The 26,487-nt window shown below is 44.2% G+C and overlaps 1 protein-coding gene across 2 annotated transcripts in view; it reads left to right on the top strand.

Moving 5' to 3' along the window:
• The window catches only part of LOC135203115 (zinc finger and SCAN domain-containing protein 2-like), a 157,302-nt gene that overhangs the window by 23,471 nt on the left and 107,344 nt on the right, over positions 1 to 26,487 (top strand). For both annotated transcript variants that reach the window (XM_064232748.1, XM_064232749.1), the window contains exons 2-5: positions 5,898 to 6,020; positions 13,264 to 13,351; positions 13,564 to 13,664; positions 14,074 to 14,171. In XM_064232748.1, coding sequence (XP_064088818.1) covers positions 5,898 to 6,020; positions 13,264 to 13,351; positions 13,564 to 13,664; positions 14,074 to 14,171 — 410 coding nt within the window. The remainder of the gene's footprint in view (positions 1 to 5,897; positions 6,021 to 13,263; positions 13,352 to 13,563; positions 13,665 to 14,073; positions 14,172 to 26,487) is intronic.

Below are 26,487 nucleotides of genomic sequence, written 5' to 3'. Positions count from 1 at the left end.
TCTTAACCAAGGCAGTTTAAACTCCCTACAGAGGAGCAGCCCTGGTTTTCGCTCCCATGTCGGACTTCTTGTTTCCATTCTCAGTTAGTGAAGGACATTTCGCCGCTCAATGACTGAGGAAGGCTGACAAACAGGATCTTCTCCTGCAAACTGCAAGGAAGAAGAGACCCCTAGTTTCGGTGACAAGAAAGGACCGACTTCTACGGTTCAGCCCTTTCGAGGAGGCCCTCCCTCCAGAGCTCCCTCTAAGAGAAGAGGTCCTGAGAGGAGAGGTAAAGCTTCTTCCCATCCCTTTAAGAAAGGGAAGTGAGACAGACAACCTCCAAACACCAGTGGGTGCCAGGCTTCTCGAATTTGCAGACGCCTGGTCACTCATAAACTCGGACGCCTCTTCGATGTCCATAATCAGGAAGGGATATCTTATCCCCTTCCAGGACAGTCCTCCCCTAACGACCATTCCGCGGGAACTGTCAGCCAGATACAGGGACCCTGTACTGAGGGATACTCTTCGTCTGATGGTGAATCAAATGTGGGACAAAAGAGCTATAGAATTAGTTCTAGAGCAAAACTCTCCGGGGTTTTACAATCGGCTTTTCCTGGTTGCAAAAGCCTCGGGGGGCTGGAGACCAGTACTAGATGTCAGCGCTCTGAACAAGTCGTTCTAAAGGAGAAGTTCTCTATGGAGACTTCGGCCTAAGTCCTTGCGGCTTTGCGTCAAGGAGATTGGATGGTGTCGCTGGATCTCCAGGACGCCTATTTTCATGTCCCGATTCACCCTTCGTCGAAGAAGTACCTCCGTTTCATGACGGGGGGGAAGGATCTTTCAGTTCAGGGCCTTGTGTTTCGGCCTGTCCACAGCTCCTCAGGTCTTCACAAACCTGATGAAGAATGTGGCGAGGTTTCTTCACCTCAAAGGCGTCAACATCTCTCTATATCTGGACGATTGGCTCATCAGGGCCAGAACAGAGAGACAGTGTTTGGAGGACCTTTCTTTGACCCTAGACCTGATAAAGGCGTTGGGACTACTCGTGAACCTCGAGAAGTCACAGCTGATTCCCAGACAGAACTTGGTCTATCTGGGGATTCAGATGGATTCTCGGGGTTTTCGAGTATTTCCTTCGCAAGAGAGAATCGTGAGAGGCTTGAAGAAAAGCCTCTCTCTTCTTAGGGAAAGAACGGACTTCGGCGAGGGAATGGTTAAGCCTTCTAGGCACCCTTTCCTCGCTCGAACAGTTCTTTCCTCTAGGAAGACTGCATCTTCGTCCTCTCAGTTTTTCCTAAGGAGATCATGGAACTGGAAGACGGGACTTCTCTCCGACAGTTTTCTCCCTTCCAATGGAGATGAAACCACACCTGCAATGGTGGTTGTCCCCTCTAAAAGAGAACAAGGGAATTTCTCTGGAAGTTCCGAACCCAAGCCGAGTGTTGTATTCAGACGCATCGGAGAAGGGTTGGGGAGCAACACTAGGACCGAGAGAAGTGTCAGGCACCTGGAAGGCAGCACAGGTGTCCTGGCACATAAATTGCAAAGAACTTCTAGCAGTTCACTTGGCGCTAAAGTTCTTCGAACCCTTTGTGACAAACTGTGTGGTCCAAGTGAATGTGGACAACACTACCGCCCTGTCCTACATTCGGAAGCAAGGAGGAACGCACTCCGTGTCTCTATACGAGATAGCAAGAAGCACTGCTAATTTGGACCTCACAGAGGAACATCTCCCTCCTGACAAGATTTGTTCAGGGTACGAGAAACGTCAGGGCGGACAGACTGAGCAGGAAGAAGCCAGGTCCTTCACACGAATGGACCCTTCATTCAGAGGTGTGTTAGAGTCTTTGGGATCTTTGGGGCACTCCTCAGTAGATTGTTCGCCACATTCCTTTCCAATGGAAGTCTTTTGTTCAGTGGTGGAAGACCCAAGAGCTCTCGTGGTCGACGCCTTCCTGCTAGACTGGTCTCATGTGGACGTGTACGCTTTCCCCCTTTCAAAATCCTGGGACAAGTGTTGAGATGACCCTGATAGCCCGTTTTGGCTAGCACAAGATTGGTTTGCAGAGGTGCTGGAGTGGACAGTAGACTTCCAAGATCCCTTCCAAGAAGGATGGATCTTCTCAGACAGCCACACTTCGAGAGGTTTCATCAAAACCTCCCCGCTCTCGCGCTGACTGCCTTTCGACTATCGAAAGACTTGTCAGAGCGAGGGGTTTTTCTCGCGAAGCTGCAAGCGCCTATCGCTAGAGCCGCAGAGCTTCCACTTGACGAGTCTATCAGTCGAAGTGGGAGGTATCAGAAGGTGGTGTAAGTCTAAGAAGTTGTCCTCCTCCAGTACCTCTATAACCGAAATCGCTGATTTCCTTTGTTCTGAGAGAGGTCTCTCACTTATCTGTATCGACGATAAAAGGATACAGGAGCATGCTTTCGGCAGTCTTCAGAAACAGAGGCCTAGAGATTGCTGATAATAAAGATCTGCACGACTTGATTAGAATCGTTTTGAAAACGACAAAATCTAAGGAACTAACTCCTCCCAGCTGGAACCTGGATGTAGTTCTCAAGTTCCTTTCGTCTGACAGATTTGAGCCTCCTCATTTAGCCTCGTTCAGGGATATACAAGGAAATGCTGTTTCTCCTATCTTGGCGACAGCCAAAAGAGTTGGGGAATTTCATGCTTGGGAAGAGAAGTCGGCTTTAACAGAGACTCGGCCTTCTGCTCGTTAGAATTCTTTTTCTAGCGAAAAATGAGAAACCCATCGAATCCCTGGCCCAAGAGATTCGAGATTAAAGGCTTATCGAGTCTAGTAGGTAGAGAACAGAAAGGTCTCTTTGCCCTGTAAGAGCCTTGAAGTTCTACTTACAAAGGAAGAAACAAATGGGAGGCTCTAAACAAAGTCTTTGGTGTTCGATTAAGGACCCACAAGAATCATGTCTAAGAACGCATTAGCTTTCTTCATTAGGAGCGTCATTACAGATGCTCACAAGTTCTGTCCTGGACGCTCTTTTCCGCTTTAAGAGTAAAAAGCTCAGGAAGTTAGAGCAGTGGCGACGTCTCTCTCTTTTCAGAAGAATATGTCGCTAAAGAAAATCATTGATACGACATATTGGAGGTGCAATTCGGTATTTGCATCTCACTATCTTAAAAGACGTTCGCGTGACCTACGAGAAAATTTTTTCTCTGGGGCCTTTTGTATCGGTCGGATACGATACTGGGTACGGGAGCAACACCAATCCTTAACTTTGTACATACCTTCTACTAGATATGTTCTAGATTTCTGCTGACAAAGAGGGCTCGGTGCTGCACTGGCGGCCAGTCACTGTTGTTCAGTAAGGAACTCTTGTGATATCTTTTAGAGGAGTATTAAAATTTTTTTTTTTTTTTTTGAGAATTTTTGTTTGAATGTGTTTTAGTTTCGAGTTATGGGTTGGGTTTGTAATGAGTTCGGGGATAACTCAGAACAATTCTATTTACTAACATGGTGGTTAGGATCAGGTGGTCGGGATTGGTTATGCTCCTTCATAAGGTGTGTTGTCATAGAAGTGGTCCAGTAACCCATTGACAAAGTCCTTTCAGGCTCTGCCGAGTAAGCGGTTCATATACCCATCGACAGCCCACAAGAACTCTAGCCATAGATCTAATATCTCGCTAAAGTCTTGAGGTGATGCAGACTACCGGGCTACAGCCACGAAGTCTACCACCTATCAGGTAGGAACCAAGGTTTTTCTTTTATACCTACAACATATGTTGTTTACCTGTCTATTCCATATTAGCTGTCTCTTACCCTCCACCAAAGGGTGCCAATCAGCTAAGTATATATCTGACAGGTAAGTTCATTGTATGAAAATAATATTGGTTATAATACAATAAAGTTTATACATACTTACCGGCAGATATACGATTAATGCCCACCCAGCCTCCCCGCAGGAGACAGGTGGAAGAGAGAAAATATGATAGAAAACGGGAATGGTTCCTAGTCCTGCCGCCCAGGGCAGGCAGGTAGATCACCTGACCTACCGGTAGCGAGAGTGGCGCGAAATTTGAATTTCTGTCGGGGACGACGGAGTCTTAGCTAAGTATATATCTGCCAGGTAAGTATGTATGAAACTTTATTGTATTACAACAATCATTGTTATCAGCTCCCGCATTGTCTCATGCCACGCCGTCAACATCATTGTCTCGTGTCACGCTTAGGGTATTAATACCACTTTTAGGGGGAGGACCAGGATCCTTGATGTAGAAATCAACAATAAAGTACAAATAAAAGTCAATTATAATAATGTTGTTTTGACTTTGTAAGAAAAAAGCGAAAATTTACATAGCAAATCTTTGGGAGCTCATAACTCAAAAACATACTTATGCGCCATGTCGGTAGCCATTACTTGGTTATTTATTATCCAATTTTAGAGAGAAAGATATCATTGGAAAGAAGAATAATAATCGCATAATTCCTTGTGAGCCAAGTTTTTCTTTCTTTCTTTCTTTCTTTTTTTTTTTACAATTTTTTGAGTGTTTAGACAAAAATTAATAAAAAAAATTCATAAAAAAAAAATAAAAATTCTGTTCACACAGGATTATTCCGTATATAAAGTAGTTTTTATGGTATGATTTTCAATACAAATGATGTCATATTTGCGGAGAAATCGCTACCTAAATTTTTTTTTTAAATTATCAAGTTTTTGCTAATAAAACTAAAAGTTTTTGCTCAAAATAGCGTGAAATTTTTTGTTCAAATGACTTGAAATTTTTGTATGATGAAGATATTATATATATCCAAAACATATATGGAAATTATGTATTTTGCATAATAAAAAAAAAAAAAATACACAACATAGCGGACGGTCCCCTTAAAGTAAAAAAGGTTAAGATCATTTTCCATGTTGCACTGTAGGTAAAGTCCTTTGTGGCCAAATTTTATGATTTATTTATTCATTCTTTTACATGTAAGTAATTGGTGACAGAGAAACAGTAATTGAAGTCATAGAAAAAATAGTTGCTAGGAAGCTTGGGGAAAGAGTTTTATTATTGGTTTTGGCTATTAGGATAAAGATGTAATTGTTCTGTTCTTGTACCAAATCTGGGAGCAGTTTGGCAGTTTTTAATCTCGGAGGGTTTCGTGTATTTAAATAATAAAATATTGTTTATTTTCTAGATAAGTTAGTCTTGTGGATCAGAAGTAGATATTTTTTTCTTAAGAAGTGGAGTACCATACTTGAGAAAAGGCCATAGAATTAGATGAAGAATGAAAGCAGCAAAAACTGTGAAGTTGGAAGATTAGTTTTCAGTCATACTGTACATTATGTGCAGTAGTTAAGAGATTTAGAATGTATAAGTCGTAAGCTATAGCTGCATTGATGTTCAATTAAATTCAAACCTTACCTTTGAAACTAGCTAATCACCAAAAAAAGTGTAATTAGAAATATGGAAAAGGCTTTGGGGAAATACTTATCTCCAGGAACTTGGTTTTAGAGGAGAGAAGCTGGGTTTTTTCCATAAAATCAAGATCAGAAAATAAACAATATTTTATTGTAATTGAATAGAGAAAGAATTATATCATAGCAAGTCTATGAGATGAATGGTCACAAGTCAAAACCAACATAAACTACCTGAGTGATAGGGCCATGTTCTCCTGAGTGCTGGGTGGTTGATTGCATAGTTTCTAAGCTTCTCAGTGCTGGTAACCGGATACCATGCACATAATAACTTAACGCTGTTCCAAAATAAAAGAAAATTGTGGAGTGGAGAAAGATTTGTGATTATTGTGCCAAACTGTTAAGAGCACCGGAATGAATGGGGAGATGACCATGACGGTTAATGTAATATTGGGCAACCCATTTCTTAAATTATACTTCTTTTGAAATGTTTCATGCTTTAACTTTACTGATTCTTTAACTTCTCACTTTCTCTACTCAGGTTGTTGACAATGGCCAATTACCCATACGAATCTGCGAGCGATGCCACATGGGTGTGGCTGCTACGGTGGATCTCATTGACAGAATGGTGGAAGGACAGCAGAAATTGAGAGCTTTGTTAATGGTGAGTCATTTTTGTCTTCTGTTTAAATCTTACCATAATGTATGTTTGTAACTGAGTCTTGATAAACCTGATTGGAAGTTAATGAAGACAATATCAAACAGTGGTTACTGTTACACGTGCGTGTGCATGTGTGTTATTACAGAAAGATATTTCAAACCTTCAGGCCTGATAGAGTGCTTCAGTTATTCTTGAAGGAATTATTCTTTGTTTGGATAGTGTACATAGTGTACTTAGTGCGACTTACACAAACAGTGCTTCAAAAAAATGCAGTCATACCTTATTTCTTTGTCTTCAGATGAAACAGTCTTTTTTTTATTTATTTTATTATCTGTACTATTACATATTTTGTTCATGAATCTTACCTGCCAGATATATATATAGCTGTATTCTCCGAAGTCCGACAGAATTTCAAAACTCCCGGCACACGCAAGTGGTCGGCCAAGTAGGGGTAGTACCCATTCCCGCCGCTGGGAGGCGGGCGTAAGGAACCATTCCCATTTTCTGTCAGATATTTTCTGTCGCCGGTGCAGATAACAAGTGTTTTCTGCACCTCCGTCATTGGATTTTGGAACTCTTTTGGTCACTTGAGTATCCCGATTGATTTTTGGTTATTTGATTAGGATCGGTGGTTAGGCATACGCTAATTGTGGATTGTTTTTTATTTTGGCTTGATTTTCCCTTAAACTTACGATGTCTGGATCTAGTTCGACTAGGCCAGAGTATGTTGTGTGGAAGAATGCAAGGTTAGGCTACCGAAAACTTCGGTAGACCCTCATACAGTGTGCGCGAATTGTAGGAAACATGTTTGTATGTTTGATGAGCGCTGCAACGAGTGGTGAAAATATGTCTGATTCTGCGTGGAAGGCTTATGAATCATAGGTACGTAAACTAGAACGTGATAGTGTAAGGAGGTCTTCCTCCAGGCGTGTAACAGTTACCCGTCCAGTAGAATTTATCCCTCCAAAGACCTGTGATGCCTTCGGGCCCTACAATAGTGTCTTTGGAGGGTAATACCCTATCTGTGATTCTTAAATCTCTGCGTAGCCTGGAATCATGTTTGCATTGGAAAGTTATAGTAGTGTAGTGAAGAATAGTGATAATTGCCATGAGTGTTCATTCTATCGCGTAAGCGTATAATTTCTCATTGACAAAAACACTACCGCGTGATGGCTCTCCCTACCTCGGTGAGGCAGAATGTAGTAGGGAGGTAGCTGTCAAAGTGTCTAAAATACTCTACGTTTGTTCATAAAACTTACCAGTCAGATATATGTATATATATATCTGCCGGGTAAAGGTGAACAAGCGATGTTGTATCATAGTAATATTATTTTTGCCCTTACGTCATATTACTATCAAACTGTTGTATGGTTCAAGTTATATACTCATACCATAGTTACTCCTACGGAGGACAACCGAGAGTACGATTATTCTTATTACATTTAATCGGTTCTCCCTGCAACTATTCAGGGGTTGCCGGTTTCCCTATTTTAAACATTTAAGGTATTGTTATGACAATACCAAGTTAGCCTTTTATATTTAGCAAATTCAGTTTCGCTTAAATATACTAGTTTGATGGATTTTGGTTTCTGCTCTATAATGATAGTAAACCTATTCATTCGTTAGAATGGTGGTAGGTGGCAACTCAGGCAGAGCAGTGCGAGAACGACGAACGTTCTCAGAGTCTGCTGTCACTAATGCGTAATGCCAGTGCTCAGTTCCATCTGATGTCTGCTATGCGCAGTAGGTTAGTCTCTCTCTCCTGCGGGATTGACGGACTAACCGTATTTCTACCCTACAATCACGGCCTTAGCCTCGGGTTGAAGGGAATTCTAGCATACATGGCTAAACATCTTCACTTTGCGGGTGAGAATTTTTTCATTATAAAAAAAAAAAAAAAAAAAAAAAAAAAAAAAAAAAAAAAAAAAAAAAAAAAAAAAAAAAAAAAAAAAAAAAAAAAAAAAAAAATTATATATATTTGTGTATGTAGTATGTGTATATATATATATATATATATGTGTATATGTATATATATATATATATATATATATATATATATATATATGTATGGTATATATGATAAATGTATGTATGTATATATATATAGTATTAGACCTTTTTCGTTCTGTTTACCGCATGGTAACAGAATTCTGTCCGAGTCTACGGCGGCATAACACACATGATTTACCTCGAAACAAGAATGATGTGCAAGAGATGCAGTCAATTAGTTCGCCGAGACGTCCCTTGCTCGATTATGAAGGGGACTCCTTCCGCTGCCAAATACGACAGCGCCGAGCGCGACGCTCGGCAGGACTCTTGGATGGACGCACAAACGTAATGCTTCTTCAGACATTCGCCGAGAATCAGAGAATAGTAATGGATCTCAGGAAGGAGACTTTAGGAAGAAACAAATGAACAATCTTCTACAGTGTCTTCAAATTACTCCTGTTTAAGTGAAACGCAGCCTTATTAGGGAAGGAAACATGCTCGGTGAGGGAATGAATGAATTGCAGGGGACCATTTCCTCGCTGGAGAAGTTTGTTTTCCCTGAATAGACTGAAATTCACACCTCTCCAGTTTTTCCTGCAGAAAAAACTGGAATAGCATAGATGATCTAGAAATGATTCTGAACATCTCTCATAGTCAAGATTCGTCTATAGGTGATGTCATGGCTCATAATTCTCATAGAATTTGAATCTTGAAAGATTACTTTAGTCTTCAGAGACGTCCTCCCCGCGCAGAAGTTGGAACTCTCGGAGGGTCTCGCTCCCTCTGAGGAGAACGAAGACGATATAGGTCGCACAGGCGGCCGTCGTCTTTGGTTCCTCGGAGGGGGACGCTTCTCGTCCGTTAGCTCCTTCTGCTTTGCAGTCGTCTCCTGGGCAATTGGAAGACTTTCTGCAGTAAAAGAGAGCTGAGATGTATGATGTAGGGTCTCAGGGAGGGGGCCACTTCTTACGTACCTCTCTCTTTTCTACTGTGTTGCGATCTTCACAGCCGGAGAGGACGTCTTCCGATGAGTATGCTTTTGAGCGCTTCGGTCGCCTCCTAAGATATATCCTTGGCGGTCCATGTGAGAAGGAGGAGGGCTTCCCCTCGCCCATCGTCTTCTCAAAGGATCAGCCTTTTGCCTGAGAAGGAATGTTCTCCATCGAAAAGGATGATTGTGTCTTTGCAACAACAACTTGTTTTGTTGATTGCAGTGAGAAAGGCAAAGCAAACCACATCGTGAGAGGAAGGATGATAGGCTGCCAATCAAGAGTACAGGCAGTCCCTTCTCCTTCTCCTCGTTCCGCTCTTTCGCCAGTTGCCTTGCTCTCTAGTTTTCATGTAGCTCTCCAGAGGTTGTCTAGAGAGCACGGTTACCATCTTCCCGAACGTGTGTCAGTTGAGAGAAGAAGAGGTCTTGGTTCGATGGCTTTGAGCCTCTTTTGAAGAATAGTTTCAGCCTGCGCCCCTCAGTCTCCTCCTTCGCAATTGTTATCTTCGAAGGACGACTGGCTCATTCATGCCTCCACTCAAACGCGGTGTCTGAAGGATTTTCAAACAACTTAATCGTTGGTGAAGTCCCTGGAACTACTGGTGAATTTCGAAAAGTCACATCTGATCCCAACCCAATCCATCGTGTATCTGGGGATTCAGATGGATTCAGTGGCTTTTCGAGCTTTTCCGTCCCAGGGACGTCAGCAGCAAGGCTTAGACAAAGTGTTAGCCTTCCTAAGGAAAGATTCGTGCTCGGTGAGGGAATGGATGAGTCTAACTGGGGACCATTTCCTCGCTGGAGAAGTTTGTTTCCTTGGGGAGACTGCACCTCAGACCGTTACATTTTTTTCTCAAGTACAATTGAAAAAAAAAAAAAAAAAAAAAAAAAAAAACCAAGAATCTACACATGATCTTGGAAATTTCAGGAGAGGAAAAACATCACTTGAAATGTTGGCTAGATCCAGTGTAGCTGTCGGAGGGCGTGTCTCTCAAGCTTCAGAGCCCCGACCTAGTGTTGTTCTCCGACGCGTCCACCACGGGATGGGAAGCATCATTAGGGGGAAAGAAGTGGCAGGCACCTGGAGAGGGGAACAGGTGTCCTGGCACATAAACCTAAAGGAAATGGCAGCCATCTTTTTAGCTCTCCAGTTTTTCCAAGAAAAAGTCTCTCGTCGAATAGTCCAAGTCAACTCAGACAACACCACAGCTCTGGCGTACTGAAGAAGTAGGGAGCAACACAGTCTCAGTCCCTTTTTGCTCTGGCAAAGGAGATCTTGCTGTGGGCAAGGGCACTGGACGTCATGATCCTTACGAAGTTTGTAGCATGAGTAGAGAATGTCTGGGCAGATCTCCTCAGCAGACGAGGTCAACTTCTGCCAACCGAGTAGACTCTGCTTTGGAGGTATGCCAAGAGCTGTGGGGGTTATGGGGACGTCCGCTCGTGGATATCTTTGCGACGTCCAGAACGAAGAGGCTTCCACTGTACTGCTCCCCAGTACTCGACCCAGCTGCAGTGACGATAGACACAAACTTCTCTGGGACTGGACGGGGATGGACCTGTACGCCCTTTCCCCGTTCAAGATCTTAGGGGAAGTCATGAGAAAGTTTGCGGTGTCGGAAGGGACGAGAATGACTTTGTTCGCCCCGTTCTCGGCCTGCGAGAGAGTGGTTCACAGAGGTCATGGCCTTTGCAGTAGACTTCCCGAGGACGCTTCCAGTAAGGACAGATCTACTCAGACAGCCCCACTTCGAGAGGTACCACAGAAGCCTCTTCGCTCTGAGTCTGACTGCATTCAGACTATCCAAAATTTGGCCAGAGCGAGAGGCTTCTATACGTCAATGGCGAAAGCTATCGCCAGTGCAAGAAGAGCGTTTTCCAACGCAGTGTACAATCGAAGTGGATAGTCTTCAGGAGTTGGTGCAAGAGGAACGGCATTTTCCTCCACCACGACCTGTGAGCCAGATTGCTGACTTCCTTTTCTGAGAAGGGATCTAAAACTTGCAGTCTCTACAATCAAGGGTTATAAGAGTGTGCTTTAGTTGTCTTAGGCACAGAGGCCTGGACTTGGCGGACAACAGAGACCTTCACGATCTCTTGAGATCTTTCGAACGATGAAGGTTCAACAACCCAAGTTGCAGTCTTGGAACTGGATGTAGTTCTGAAGTTCCTCATGTCCAGTCCGTTTGAACCTATGCATGAAGTGCGAGCTTTTATGAATTCTTCTTGGTTCCATAACAATATGTCATAAAGGACATATGAGCTGTCACTTACGGGAGATGCAATTTCTGTGTTGACCTCCCGTTACACGAAGGATGTCAATTCAACCTACAAGAGATCCTTTTCTCTTGGTTGTTCGTGTCTGCGGATACGTTGCTGGGATAGGGAGCCGACACTGATCCTTAACTAGTGAGTTAATTTTTAGTTTAACTCTTTTTAAAATTAAGCGCTAACCCTCGTGTTAGGATCAGGGTGATCGGGATCGGTGTTGTGCTCTTAATTATGCTAATAGGCATAGGATATGGTCATATGAGTGGATTAGCACCCATTGACAAATGCCAGTTAGGCTTTGCCGAGTAAGTGGATAAGACCCCATCGGCAAACCCACAAGAACTCTTACCCATAGGTCACAGTCCTCGCTGAGGCTCTTGAGACGAAGCAGACTCCTAAGCAATAGCTAGGAAGTCAACCCTCCGTCTGAAAAGATAGGAACCAAGGTTTATAAGAGGTCCTTCTGATAACTTGTGGTGTTTGGTCAGGAAGCCAAGGTTACCAGTGTCAAAGAATGCTTTGGCTTTTTTCTTGAGGGGCACCATCAAGGAAGTGCATTCATCCTGTCAAGACAGTGATATGAAAGTGTTGAAGGTGAATGCGCATGGACTGAGGGCTAGTTTCTACGTCGGTAGCCTTCCAAAAGAACATGGCACTCAATGACATCTTGAATGCCACATTTTGGCGTAGTAATTCAGTGTTGCCTCTCACTACCTTCGGGAGGTGAGGATTACATACGAGAACTGCTACTCTTTGGGCCCATATGTCGCAGCAGACAATATATTGGGGACAGAGAGTAGCACTCTTCCATCTTTTAGAAAAATAATATGTTAGTTTGGATTTTTTAATTTTATTTCTTTTTATTTTTTATTTTTATTATGTTTATGTAGGTGTTTAGTTTTTTTGTGGTCTTGGGTAGGCCGCCTTAGGCGGCCTTCCCTCCATTAGCCTTGGTTTTACGAAGTTTAACCAGATAGGCTAGGTCAGGTGGTAATGTTTTTGCTTCGCCCTCATAGTAGGGTAAAATGTTTTTGTCACAGTGTGGTCACGCCCCCATTGACAAATCATCTGGAGCGCACCAAGCTACATAGGTCACGTCCTTGCTGGCACCTCCAGTGAAGCATTAACAGCATTCGGTGTCTAAACAACACCTATATGATCTGTCACATTGTGGTCACGCTCCCCGTGACAGTTCATTAGAGCGCACCAGCTACACAGGTCACGTCCTTGCTGGCACCTCTAGGAATGCAGTACCGAAATTGGAGGTCTATAATATAGGATCTAGTTGCATTGTGGTCACGCTCCCCGTTGACAGATCCTCTAGAACTCAACAGCTTCACAGGTCACTACCTAGCTGGAGTCTCTAGTAAAGCAGATGCAGACTTGGGTGACGGTACTCACGAAGTCAGCTATGCTAACAGTTAAGGAACCAAAATATCAATCATATATATGAAATTGTTTCCCAAAATCGAATCTGTCTCCCCCTTCCTCCAAAGGTGGGATTCAGCTATATATATATCTGGCAGGTAAGATCATGAACAAAATGATATTGTTATGATACAATAAAGTTTGTTCATACTTACCTGGCAGATATATATAATCAAAGTGCCCACCCACCTCCCCTCAGGAGACAGTGGCACTAGAAAAATCTGACAGAAAATGGGAATGGTTCCTTACGCCCGCCTCCCAGCGGCGGAATGGGTACTATACTACCACAAAGAAAACCTGGCCGACCACTGCGTGTGCCGGGAGTTTTGAAATTCTGTCGGACTTCGGAGAATACAGCTATATATATATCTGCCAGGTAAGTATGAACAAACTTTATTGTATCATAACAATATCATATTTTTATAAATATCTATAGTTCCTTCAGTTTATGATGGTATGGTTAGCTGTTCAGAGATGCTGTAATAGGCACCCTGTTGGTCTGTTGAATTTCGGTCTTTTCATTTAAGAATTATTTTAAAAGCAATTTTTTGCAATTTTAATTTTTAGGCAGAAGACCAACCTGCAAGTGTCCAGTCATCTCTTATTGACATACAGGGGGACTCAGATGATATCCCAATGGATGATTTGGCCAAAGGTAATTTTTTATTGAGGTTTGTAAAGTTGAAATTGCCAAATTTTTTCTTAAATATTCTATTTAGCAAAGCTTTGTGCCTTTATACAATGAAACATCATCAAGTTAAAGATATAGTAATTACTTTTCATTCAGAGTATGCTAGAGATTATGCTTTATATATAAATCTTGTAGTCTTGCAACCCTAGAATATCATCAGTTCAAATTCTCCCCAGGGACTGAGGTGTCAAAAGTATTTGCTGAGAATCATCCAATGAGCATTGCAGTAGATGGGCCTCCCCCAAAGAGAAAGCGAGGAAGACCGAGGAAAGGTGAAGTAAGTATGCAAAATCTTTCTTCTGGTAGCATTATTTCTGGTAATTCTTGTATTAGAACACCTATATATGAACCTTTACAAGTAAAGGTCTCAGAAATAGTCTGTAAATCTTAAATATCTTTCATGGATTAAGATGTACATTTTGTAGGAAAATGCCTGAAGTATTCAATCAAAATTCATTGTAGCTTAGTAGTTTTGGTCTTTAAAATGTAATTGTGTATTTATAATTTGTTACATCACTTTTACTGAGAAGGTACTGTCAAAATTAGCTTGTGGCATCTTTTCCTTAATAGTGCTAGAAAACAACATAACAAGGCTGATGTGTTTGTATTAGTTTACATTTTTAAGGTCTGTAAGGTCATAGCTTTAGTCAGGTTATATGTACCACATTGAAGAGTTTTTTTTTCAGGGACCTTCAAAACCCAAGGTGAAATTTGAAGAAGTAATTGAGGAAAGACTGTCAGGTATGCCTCGTAGGTCCAGTAGGAAAGCCAGCTTGCCTACCAGGTAAGTTGTCCCATGAATGTGTTGTTTAGCTATTAATTTTTCAATGATTTTTACAAGTTTAGAAATTTAGTTTTATATTTTCAAGATGTTTTACTGTACAATTGTCCCTGCACATTCATAGTGGTTAGGAGTGCCAACCATCTGGTAATATGAAAGTCTACAAGTAATTCTTGTCTCTAAGAATAGGCATTCACCCATAACATAGTCTATCTTAGGCTTGGCTACTAGCAACTAGTGATACAGTGCTGGTAAACTGAAGTCAGATTATGTTATTTAGTAGGTAACAGTAGTTATCATTAACAAATATATAAGGTAACAATATACTCTATTAGCTTTTCCTTCATAATAGATGTGGTCAAAACCATGACAAAGCCCTTAGCCCTACCAACCAAGACACATTAAGCATAGTTTGCAAATCCCATAATAGTAAGTTACTAATAAGCATAAGCACAATTTAATTTCTTGTACATATCTTTGCAAGGTTTCTGATATGCAAGCTTTCAAATATTTATTTTTGTACATTCAACGTCCCTGTCAGATATATACTTAGCTATAGACTCTGTCGTCCCCGACAGAAATTCGAATTTCGCGGCACACACTACAGGTAGGTCAGGTGATCTACCGCCCTGCTGCTGGGTGGCAGGAATAGGAACCATTCCCGTTTTCTAATCAGATTTTCTCTGTCGCGGTACTGTCAACATCGTTGTTGGTACCTCCTGACTTGATTTTCGTTTTTCATCGCCATCGATCTTCTGGGCTGTATTTTTTGGTGACGTATTGGATCTTTGGTTTGGCATACGCTTTTGTTAACTATTTGTTGGATTTTGCTTCGAAGAAGTAATTAGAATTTGGGTGAGACTACCAAATGCGTAGGTAGACCCTCACAACTTTTGCAAGTAAGGGAAATATTAATATTTATTCACTAAATACGTGTAAGAAGTGTTAAAACTTGATTGAGGAAAAGTAAACACTCTAACTTCCTACTTAAGGAAGTCAGAAAAGCATATGACTAGAAATGCTTCCTTTAGAAGCTTTAATAAGTCTCGTGCTAACGAGCAGTTAGAGTATTAACAGTACTAGTAGTTGTTGCATCCTCATCACCTTACCTCACAGAAACTACAAATTCATCTTTTGCAAATTTGAAGAATAAATGGAGGGAGCTCAAAAGGCGAGCTCTTAAAAGGTAAGAAGTGAATATAGTGTTCCCAGTGCAGTGGAGGGTGCGTCTGATCGGCTCTGTCTCGCTCCCAGGCCTAGACCTCTTCCAAGCTCCCAGGCCCAGAGGAGAAGGAATGTCGACAGCCTTACGGAGGTTATGGAGAATCCCCACCGATCAGGCGTCCCCTCGGCAGTATCTGTTGCGTCCCAGACTGCCAAGGATAGCTATAGGAAAAGCATCCTCAAAAGAGTGGAGGGTGCGTCTGATCGGCTCTGTCTCGCTCCCAGGCCTAGACCTCTTCCAAGCTCCCAGGCCCAGAGGAGAAGGAATGTCGAAAGCCTTACGGAGGTTACGGAGAATCCCCACCGATCAGGCGTCCCCTCGGCAGGATCTGTGGCGACCCAGACTGCCAAGGATCGCCATTGGAAAGGCATCCTCATAAAGTGCGTCTCTTCGTCCGATTCTTCATCTTACAAGACATAGAAGTTGGAAAACTCCTGCTTTGAAATGAAGAGAGATAAGAGAAGTGTCAGCCAAGCGAGAAGCGCCAGCCAGGCGAGAAGCGCCAGGCCAGGCGCGAGCCGCGTTCCAGCAACCAGGCGCGAGCCGCGTTCCAGCAGCCAGGCGCGAGGCGCCAGGATCTCCCGCATCGCCATATGAGAGAGAGGTCAGCCGCGAGGCTCCTCTTATTAGTTTTTTCGCAGGCTCAGCCTTCTCATGGCAAAGGCGCAAGATGTCGCACAGGTGGCCGTCGCCTTTGTCAGGATGATTCTAGTACGGAGAGAAGCTCTTCTCCAATATACAGAGGACTGCTGTAACAGGCAGTTCCTCTCAGCGTGGTCTCTCTCCTTCACTTCATACTCTTCCCTCATTATGACGAGGCAAGAACTCCAAGAGATTTCTGACTAAGAATCTCTTCTCTTCTCCCTACCATAAGCCCAATCTCGGAACAGGAATCCTGACCCTTCCTCGATTTTGGTGGTTATCGGAAAAACTATATGCTCGAATTCCTAGATTACTTACTCTCATATAAGTGCGTTTTTCCCTCGTTAGTGACATTAATAACACGTTTTGTCAAGCAAGTGTGTAACACATCATTGACAAAAATATTTACTCTTTGTCTCGAAAAGGGGTTTGTTCTCATTGACAAGATCTTAATAACATTTTATTGTGTAAGCATAGGAAACTCGCAAGCAAATATATTTAAGCGAAACAGGATTCGCTAAATACAGAAGCTGAGTTGTTGTCGTAATAATACCTTTAAGCGTTGTCCCTACACTGGAAACTCTTGGAATGTCGCAAGGAGTACCGATTAATTGCACTTAGAGTAATGGTCCTTTCGGTTGCCATCCGTAGAGGAATCTTCGGTACGCTTATATGAAAAAATAACGCAAAGGTAAAATACGTAGAGTATTGTAGTCATTGGAACAGCTAATTCTCTACTACATTCTTTCCTCGATGAGGAAGAGAGAGAAGGGATATCGACTGTCTTCGTTCCCTTCGACAAGGAAGAGAATTAGTATTAGCCGAAGGAAGTCCTCAAGTGAGAACCGAGGACTGAAGAGGGAAGTTCTAGCTTCCTATGCTATTGGATATAAGACTTCATGGACTTAGTTTCCAAGTTTTTTTTTCCCAGGAAGAGCCTCTAACCAATGAAGGAGAGCTCTTCCGAATCCTCGCATCAGGTTTTCGGCTCGATAATATTAATAAACCTATTCCTTCATTGAATAGAGTAACTGGCAACTCAGGAAGAATACTGCGAGATGGCGAACGTAGATTGCTGTCACTGTAGACCAACGCAGTACCATCTAGTTCTCTGTCATGAGCGATCGGTTACATCTCTTTCTCCTACGGGATTGACTGGCTAGCCGTATCTCTCCCCTACAGTCACGGACTTTAGCCTCAGATTGAGGGGAATTTGTAGTCAAACATGAATAAACAGAATTATGCACTATATTATATAATGCTCTCATGCTTATGAAAGCACAGCCTTATTTGAGAACGGAGCATGCTCAGTGAGACAATGGATGATTCTGCTGGGAACCATTTCTTCGTGGCAGAAGTTTGTTTCCCTGAATGGACTACAATGCAGACCTATATAATTTTTTCCTACCAAGAAACGGAAATAATATACGAGAGGGTGCCGGGTAACCTGACAGAGGTACAGATGTCCTGGCACATAGTCTAAAGAATTGCAAGCAATTTAGTTGACTCTACAATTCCTCGATACAGCCAGTTGTTAACCGAAGGGTTCAGTAGCCTCTCTGATAGCAGGCTCGGTAGCGTCATGGTCCGTTCCTTATTTCGTTCCCCGTCTAACTGGACGGGGGTTCGATCCCAGGGAGGGACGAAATGATTTTTAAATCAATTAGGCCAATTCCACAGCTCTCTCATATCTCAAGGAGCATCGAGAATCTCTCTCTTCGCCCCTGTTCGCGTTAACAAGAGAGAACCTGTTTGGAGCACAGGCACGGAACGTAACGATCCTCAAGAGGTTCGCTGCACGATGTTGCACGTCCGTGAGAATCGTCTCAATAAACGATACTAATTATTGACGTCTGACTAATCTTCGTTGGAAAGAGAGTTGTGGAAACCTGGGAGAGGTCTTGTTCATAGATCTCTTCGCAGTGTTGAAGACGAAGAGGCTTCCTCTAGACTGCTTCCTTATTCTCGATCCAAGAGCGGTAGCAATATACGCCATCCTTTAGTTTGGAAGGGGAATAAATATTAGTCTTTTTTTCCTATACAAATTCTTAACAGATGTATTAAGGTAATTACTGGCATCAGAGGGAGAGAGGATGATGCTTTTCACCCCATTTTTGGCCTTCGAGAGGCTGGATTCACAGAGGTCACGTCCTTCCTACAGCACTTTCCAAAGGCCTTCCCAAGAGAGTCGGTCCACTCTATCAGCCTCACTTAGAAAGGGACCTCAAAACCTCTCCACTCCGAGTCTGTCTGCGTGCAGACTGATAATAAGTTGACTTGAATGGGAGGATTTTTCAAGGTGAATGGCGAGTGTCATGGCCAAGACAAAGAAGTGCTGCAGATCTTGCTGGGTTGAATGAAGAAACTGTCCTCTTCCGATACCTCTGTAACCTACATGGCTGTTTTTCTTCCCTTTCTGAGAGAAGAATCACCTTTGGATATATCTGCTATCAAAGAATACAGTAGCCGGCTATACTCTGTCTTTACAAAGGGACTTAAAGATAGCAGAGGACTAAGATCTTAGGGATCTTATACGATACCTCAAGATAACTAAGAGTAGGACATCATGTACTTCGAATTGGAATCTTTTTGTGGCCCGCAGATTCCTTGTTCCGACAAGTTGGAACCTCCTCATCAAGCTTCTTTTAGAAATCTTATGAGGAAATTCATTTTTTCTCTTGACCCTAGCAACTACCAAGAGGACAAGTGAATTTCATGTATTGGAGTCTCGCATTGGATTCAATGGAAACTCGGCGATTGGTTCTTGCCAGCACATTATTTCTGGCAAAGAACTAAAACCCTTCTAACCCTGGCTCAGAGCTTTGAAGTCAAGGGACTTTCCCATTTAATAGGGGAAGAGATAGAAGGGTCTCTTTGCCCAGTCAGGGAGCTTAAGTTTTATCTTCAGCAGAAGAAATGGCTTAAGGGTTGCCTACAGAGTCTTTGGGGTGCTATGAGGGCCTGAAGCGCTTCCCAGAAGGTACTCAGAGGGATACGAAAAGAGCCAAGAAAGCCCTGGGTTCGCCCACTTTTGGCTCGGAGTCATCTTCGACTTCCAGACCTTCTTCCCTTCCTTCGGGCAAGGAGAGGGAAGATTCTGCAACAAGAAACCGCCTTAACATGCAGGAATAGATCTCGTCAGCAACGGAAGTACTCACGAAGGATCCTCCTCGAAGGAAGACTCGTTTCTCTCGTCCCATTAAGATATCCTATCGTCTACTGGATGTACCTGGCTCCAAGCGCCTCCCCTCGTCCTAGGCCAGAGGCTCCAGGTAGAAGAGAACCTTACACCCTTCTCCAGTCTCCAGACAAACTATTGTCTGTTTGTTCAGGATCCTCGGGCAACGAAGCGCCAGCCAGGCGCCAAACAGGTGAAAAGCGCCAGAGGCAGACAGCTTGGACGAGCGCGTTTATTGTCCGAGGTGGAGAAGGCGCGGGCCTCCAACTTGGCGCGGCGGACAGACCGGACAGGCGAGAGTGTCCGATGTGGACATTGCCAGCCAGCCTCGAAACTCCAGCCAGGCTCGAAGCTCCAGCAAGGGGGGAGGTGCCAGCCAGGCGCGAAGCGACATCCAGGCGCAAGGCGCCAGGTGCGAGGCGACATCCAGGCACAAAGTGCCAGCCGGGCACCAGGCGCCAGAACTGCCAGCCAGGCTCCAGGCTCCAGGCGCCAAAAGCGCCAGCCAGGAGCCAGGCTTCATCCAGAAGAGATCCATATCAAAGAACGCCCTGGCCTTCTTTGAGACAAGTGTGATCTCCAAAGCACTTGATAACTGCCTTGATGATTCCTTCAAACAGCTGAGAATTAAAAGCACATGAAGTGCGAGCTTTTGCGAATTTTTGTTCTTTCCATAAGAATATATCAATAAAGGACATATTAGCTGTCACATAAGGGAGATGCAACTCTGTGTTGACTTCCCATTACCCGAAGGATGTCAAGATAACCTACGAGAGATCCTTCTCTCTTGGTTTATACGTGTCTGCGGATACGTTGCTGGGATAGGGAGCCGATACTGATCCTTAACTAGTGAGTTAAATTTTATTTAACGTCGAGTTTTTTAGGGTTGTTTGAAAGGAGTTTGGGGATAACTCTTTTCGATTTAAGTACTAACCCTCGTGTTAGGATCAGGTGATCGGGATCGGTGTTGTGCTCCTTAATTATGCCACTAGGCAAGGTGTGTTGTCATGTAAGTGGATAAGACCCCATCGACAGACCCACAAGAACTCTTAGCCATAGGTCACATCCTCGCTGAGGCTCTTGAGGTGAAGCAGACTCCTAAGCAGTAGCTATGAAGTCTTCCGCCTAAACAAGTAGGAACCAAGGTTTTATTGTAGTGTCTTACCGAACAATTATAGAGCCGTGATTTCCACGAGCGGCAGGATACTAAATTCAAATTTAGCGCGTCGGCGTCGCCAACACTGGTGGTGATGACGTCATCTCCCTCCACTCGCGGGAGAACCAGGTACAACTGCCCAGGTGAACGCAATTCTTTTCCTGCCGGCGTCCGGTGAACATCGGTGGTCGGTGCGGTTGGATGACTTTGCTTCGCTTTTTTTTTCTTGTGGAATTGATCTTCGGAATTGGTGAAGTACTCTTTTTTGGCGTTGTTGTTATTTTGCTTTTTATTTAGGCGTTGCCATGTCGGATTCTAGTCCGTCGGGAGTTAGGTTTTGCATCTCAGGATGTAAAACTAGATTATCCAAGTTAGAATATGATTCTCACACTAAATGTGTTAAGTGTAGGGGACAGGTTTGTTCAGCAGATCGAACATGTAACGAGTGTAGTGATTGGACTGATTCTCAATGGAAGTTTTTTAGTTCATACTCGGAGAAATTAGCTAAAGACAGAATTAGAAAAGCAGCGCTTAGGGAAAGTAGACTTAGCTCCGCTTCGTCTTGCGATGCTTCTGTTCCTTCTGTTTCTCCTCAAATTGTTATGTCTCCTTTAACTACACCTCCTATTCCTCCTACTAATCCCGCTTCTCCGGCTTCCCGTGTAGTTTCTTCCGACACCATTGCCAGTCTGGAATCGAGGTTAGATCAGAAATTTTCGGTACTAGCGAATACGGTTTTGCAACTTGGTAATTCAGTTAAGACGTTTTTGGAGAAAGCGGCTTCAGGTAAGAGTGTAGTTGAGGGTGCGTCTGTCTGTCCTGACACGTCTCCTAGACAAAGGTCACTGTCCAGCTCCCCCGCACCGGGGAGAAGACATACCGGAAGTCCAAGGGAGTCGATCGGGATTTGCCCACAGACAGGCGCCTCTCTTGTTGAGCCTGTTGCGCCTCAACAGGGCTCGGTTAAGCGTTGGAAAGGTGTTGCGGTCAGACGCCTTTCGAATGATTCAAGCGATTCGTCTCCGGTCGCGCGGCGCTCTTGGCGAGATTCGCCCGTTTCGCGTCCCTTAAAGAGGCGTTCAGGCGCCGATTCTTCGCCTCCTCCAGTCAAGCGGTATAAGGAGCCTGAGAGTAGGGTTGCGCCGCGGCCGTTAGCGGCTCGTTCGTCGCCTCAATCTGTGCCTTTTTCGGCTCCATCTACTAGTAGAGATTGTGGTTTTAGCGCTGTAGCTAGCAGTTCTAAGGGTGTTTCTTTAGGCGCTTTTTCGTCTGTTACGCCTGATGCGCCTGTTTCGCCTCGAATTTCGACGGCTCCGAGCGAGGCGCAAGTAGTTTTTCCGCCTCCTGCTGAACATTTAGGCTCTTCCAAGCCTACGTTAACTGTTTTTGATTCGTCTCTGGCGCCTTGCGCAAGCAGTTAGAGATGTTAACCAACTGGATGAATGAGTCCAAGGGTGGTTCGAAACCTTCAGATCCGGTTGTAGTTCCGTCTACTTCTTCGGCGGTATCGGAGAATGAAGAAGAAGTAGAGGAGGAGGATTCACATCACCTCTCGTGTTATTCACGTCTCCTTAGATTTCTTCTGGTATCTTATCCAGATTATTTTGAGAAAGCGGCTCCGCGCTCCCCAACTTCGACTTTTTTGATGAGGAGGAAAACTTCAGACCCTCTCCTCCCAAAACTTGTTCTATCTAAAGCGGTTAGACATTCGTTGAAAGAGACGGAGAAATGGATGTCCATGAAAAGAGACTTAGGGAAGGCCCTCTCTTTTTGCTTACCCTCCCTCTAAGTTGCTTCGTAAGAGGTATAGGTTTTATGTAACTGGGGAAGCTCCTTCTCTGGGAGTTTCTGCCTCCTCCCAGGGAGACTTCTCCAGTTTAATCGACTCCTCTAGAAGATCTGCTTTCGCCGCAGCGAAAGTTTTCTTTACAGCGCCTGAGTTGGACCACGTTGTAAAGAATCAATTTAAACTTTTGGAAGTCTTTTAGCTTCCTTGATTGGACTATTGGCGCTTTAGCGGCCAAGATCGAAGACTGTCCTCTTTCTCAGGAGTTATTAGCGGAGGATTGGATTGGTGTTCTGTCCTGTGCGGACAAATCCATTAGGGATGGATGTGATGAGTTAGCTTCGCTCATCGCCTTTGGTACCCTTAAGAAAAGGCAACTTTGGTGCTCCTTTGCTTCTAAAAGGGTTACGTCCCAACAGAAGTCTGCTCTCTTGTTTGCTCCTTTTGTGAAAGATAACCTCTTTCCAGACGATGTAGTGTTGTCAATTTCGTCTGCGCTAGATAAGAAATCTACTTCGGATTTACTGGCACAGTCTACTAAGAGACCTAAAGCTCCTGTGGAGACTGTTCCTTCGGTTTCTCCTCTGGCCCAAGCGCCTTTTCGAGGGAGAAAACCCAAGCGCTTCTTTCGGCCGAAATCGAATTTGCGACCTCAGTCTAAGGCCTCGGCCAAGGTTAACAAACCTTCCAAATGAAAGCTCGGTTCTTCATGCACCAGTGGGAGCCAGGCTGGCTCTGTTTTGGGAGGAATGGGACAGAGGAGCAGAAGCCTGGGTAGTGCAAGTACTCAAGTTCGGCTATCGTATTCCTCTCGTTTCACCTCCCTCGCTCTCACCTGTGCCAATTCCATTCCAGGCATACTCTCCGGGCTCAGACAAATTTCTGGCGCTAGCCGCAGAAGTGGAAGTGCTGTTCTCAAAAGAAGCGATAGAACAGATAGAAGGGGATTTTCCTCCAGGCTTTTACAATCGCCTTTTTGTAGTTCCCAAGTCATCAGGGGGCTGGAGGCCGGTTTTGGATGTGAGCGCCCTGAACTTGCATGTCCAGAAAACAAAATTTCATATGGAGACCACTCGGTCGGTTCTGGGAGTCCATCAGACAGGGGGATTGGATGGTCTCTCTGGACATGCAAGACGCTTATTTTCACATTCCGATACATCGCGAATCTCGGAAGTACCTGAGGTTCATGTTCGAAGGCAAGGTGTTTCAGTTTCGGGCGCTTTGCTTCGGACTAGCGACCGCTCCTCAAGTTTTCACCAGGGTTCTATCCCCGATAGGAAGCTGGCTACACATATTAGGAGTAAGAATCTCCCTCTATCTGGACGATTGGCTTCTCCGGTCGGAATCAGAGAGTCGGTGCATGAAGGACCTTGGAACAACTCTGGATCTTGCCAGAAAGTTAGGAATTCTGGTCAACAAACAGAAGTCCCAGTTGGTTCCATCTCAGAGCATCCTTTATTTGGGGATGATTCTGAATGCTCAAGTTTTTCGGGCTTTTCTGTCCCCGAAGAGGGTTCAAGGCTGTCTGGAGACAGTTTCAGGAGTTCTTGGACAAAAAGGTAAGTTCTGCCAATCAGTGGATGAGGCTCCTGGGCAAATTGACGTCAGTGGAGAAATTTGTGACGGTGGGAAAGACTGCACATGAGACCTCTGCAGTTTTTCCTGAGAGCCTCTTGGTGCAGGAAGACACAACCAGACTCGATTACCTTTCCTGTCACAGATCAAATAAAAGAGGACCTAAGGTGGTGGCTCTCTCGAGCAAGGTTGGAAGAAGGGTTAGATTTACGACCCATCCTCCCGAACCTACAGTTCTTTTCCGACGCATCGGACACAGGTTGGGGAGCCCTACTGGGAAATCAACGGACTTCAGGAGCTTGGTCGGAGAAGGAGAAGAAGTTCCACATAAATGTAAAGGAACTGTTAGCAATTTTCTTGGGGCTCAGACAGTTTCGGAGCTTAGTAGAAGGTCGAGTAGTGGCAGTGCATTCCGACAACTCCACGGCTCTCTCGTACGTGCGGAAACAGGGGGGGACTCAGTCTTTCTCTCTGTACGAAGTAGCCAAGGATCTCCTCCTGTGGTCAAACGAAGCGAAGGTTCAGCTAGTCCCGAGATTTGTTCCAGGAAAGATGAACGTCCTGGCGGACGAGTTAAGTCGTCAACAGCAAGTGTTACCTCTGGAGTGGACTTTGGACAACAAGATTTGTCAGAAACTTTGGCGCCTTTGGGGACGACCGTCAATAGACCTGTTCGCGACATCAAGGAACAAACCGTCTTCCTCTCTTTTGTTCTCCAGTCCCAGATCCTCTAGCTTGGTCGGTGGACGCAATGCTGTTGGATTGGTCGGGTCTGGAAGCTTATGCATTCCCTCCGTTCGGTCTAATAAGAGAGGTGCTGAACAAGTTCATGTCGCACAGCAATGTAACGCTAACGTTAATCGCTCCCTTTTGGCCCAGGAAAGAGTGGTTCCCGGACCTTCTCCAGTTGTTAGTAGACTTCCCCAGACTTCTTCCTTCAGAGAAGTGGCTTCTCAAACAACCTCACTTCAAGAGGTTCCATCAAAACTTGTCCGCTCTAGCTCTGACAGGGTTCAGACTGTCCGGAATCTTGTCAGAGCGAAAGGATTTTCAAGAAGAGCTGCAGAAGCTATCGCTCGTTGTAGGAGAGAGTCTTCTAACAAACTCTATCAAGGGAAGTGGAGAATCTTCAGAGAGTGGTGTAGAAGTGCTAAAGTCTCTACTTCTGCGACCTCTTTAACAGAAATAGCAGATTTTCTTCTATTTCTTAGGAACTCTAAGAAACTGGCTCCTTCGACGATCAGAGGATATAGAGCCATGCTCTCTTCGGTTTTTCGACATAGAGGTTTGGATATTTCCTCCAATTCAGATCTGTCGGACCTTATTAGGTCTTTCGAAACCACTAAGCTCCCGCAAGATACAGTGGCTTGGAACTTAGATGTGGTGCTTAAGTTCCTCATGGGGCCACCGTTTGAGCCTTTGAAGTCGGCTTCACTCAGGAACTTGACTAAGAAGGCACTCTTTCTTATTGCACTAGCTTCTGCTAAGCGTGTCAGCGAATTGCACGCTATAGACAAAAGAGTCGGTTTCTCTCAAGGCAATGCTGTATTTTCGGTATCTTTGACCTTTCTAGCCAAAAATGAGAATCCTTCTAATCCTTGGCCGAGGAGTTTTGTGGTAAGGAACTTATCTGATTTGGTTGGACATGAGGAGGAAGAAAGGCTCTTATGTCCAGTCAGGGCTATTAAGCAGTATCTGTTTGCCACTAAGGGTATTAGAGGACAATCTCCTAAGCTCTGGACCTCGGTTCAAAATCCCTCTCGTCCTCTTTCTAAGAATGCTATATCGTTCTTTATTAGAGAGCTTATCAGGGAAGCTCACTCGCAGTCCGAGAACGACAATCTTTCCGTTCTGAGAGTTAAAGCTCACGAGGTTAGAGCAGTGGCAACTTCTTTAGCATTCAGAAAGAATTTATCTTTAGCTTCGATTCTTCAGAGCACGTTCTGGAGATCGAATTCGGTTTTTGCGAGTCATTATCTCAAAGAGATAGAAACGGTTTCGAGAATTGTAAAACGTTAGGTCCGGTGGCGGTTTCTGGCATGGTGTTGGGAGAAACGGCACAGGGGTCGTCACCTCTATGCTAACTTTTCACCTTGAATAGGTTGTCGAGTTCAAGGGAAGCTGGGGGTACTGAGTACCTGGGATACTCACCAGTCTGTTAGGTCAGATTTTACAATGGTTGGGTATATATGTTTTTAAATCTGGTGTTGGTGACAAATGTTTTGTATGATTGAATTTCTGGTCTTAGCCCAGGGCAAGGGCAATCTTTGTTGTTACTATCCTCCGTCAGTCAGCCTTGACTCGCTTGAACTACGGAAGGACTCCACTCCTGTAGAGGCTAACTTTGGTCAAATTCCAATTCCTCTACAATAGTAAGAAGAGCACCGACCAGAGGCAGTAACAGTCTGCTGTAGCTCTCTTACAAGGTAAGGTACAACAGACACCTTGAGTGTTTACTGTATTGCAATAAATGTAACCATTTAAAAATACTAGTGGTCCACTGAATCCCACCTTCCCATAAATGTGTAATCAGCTCTATAATTGTTCGGTAAGACACTACAATAAAAATGAAATTTTCATTATTAAAATGAAGTTTTATTGTATACTTACCGAACAATTATGATTATACCCACCCTCCTCCCCTTAGGTGGACGGACGGGCAGAAAGAATTGGATTCACCTGGGCAGTTGTACCTGGTTCTCCCGCGAGTGGAGGGAGATGACGTCATCACCACCAGTGTTGGCGACGCCGACGCGC

This window comes from Macrobrachium nipponense, chromosome 33, assembly GCF_015104395.2.
Source record: "Macrobrachium nipponense isolate FS-2020 chromosome 33, ASM1510439v2, whole genome shotgun sequence".
In the NCBI taxonomy this organism is placed as follows: Eukaryota; Metazoa; Arthropoda; class Malacostraca; order Decapoda; family Palaemonidae; genus Macrobrachium; species Macrobrachium nipponense.
The sequence above is the reverse complement of the archived record's forward strand: the minus strand, read 5'-3'. Positions and strand labels throughout refer to the sequence as shown.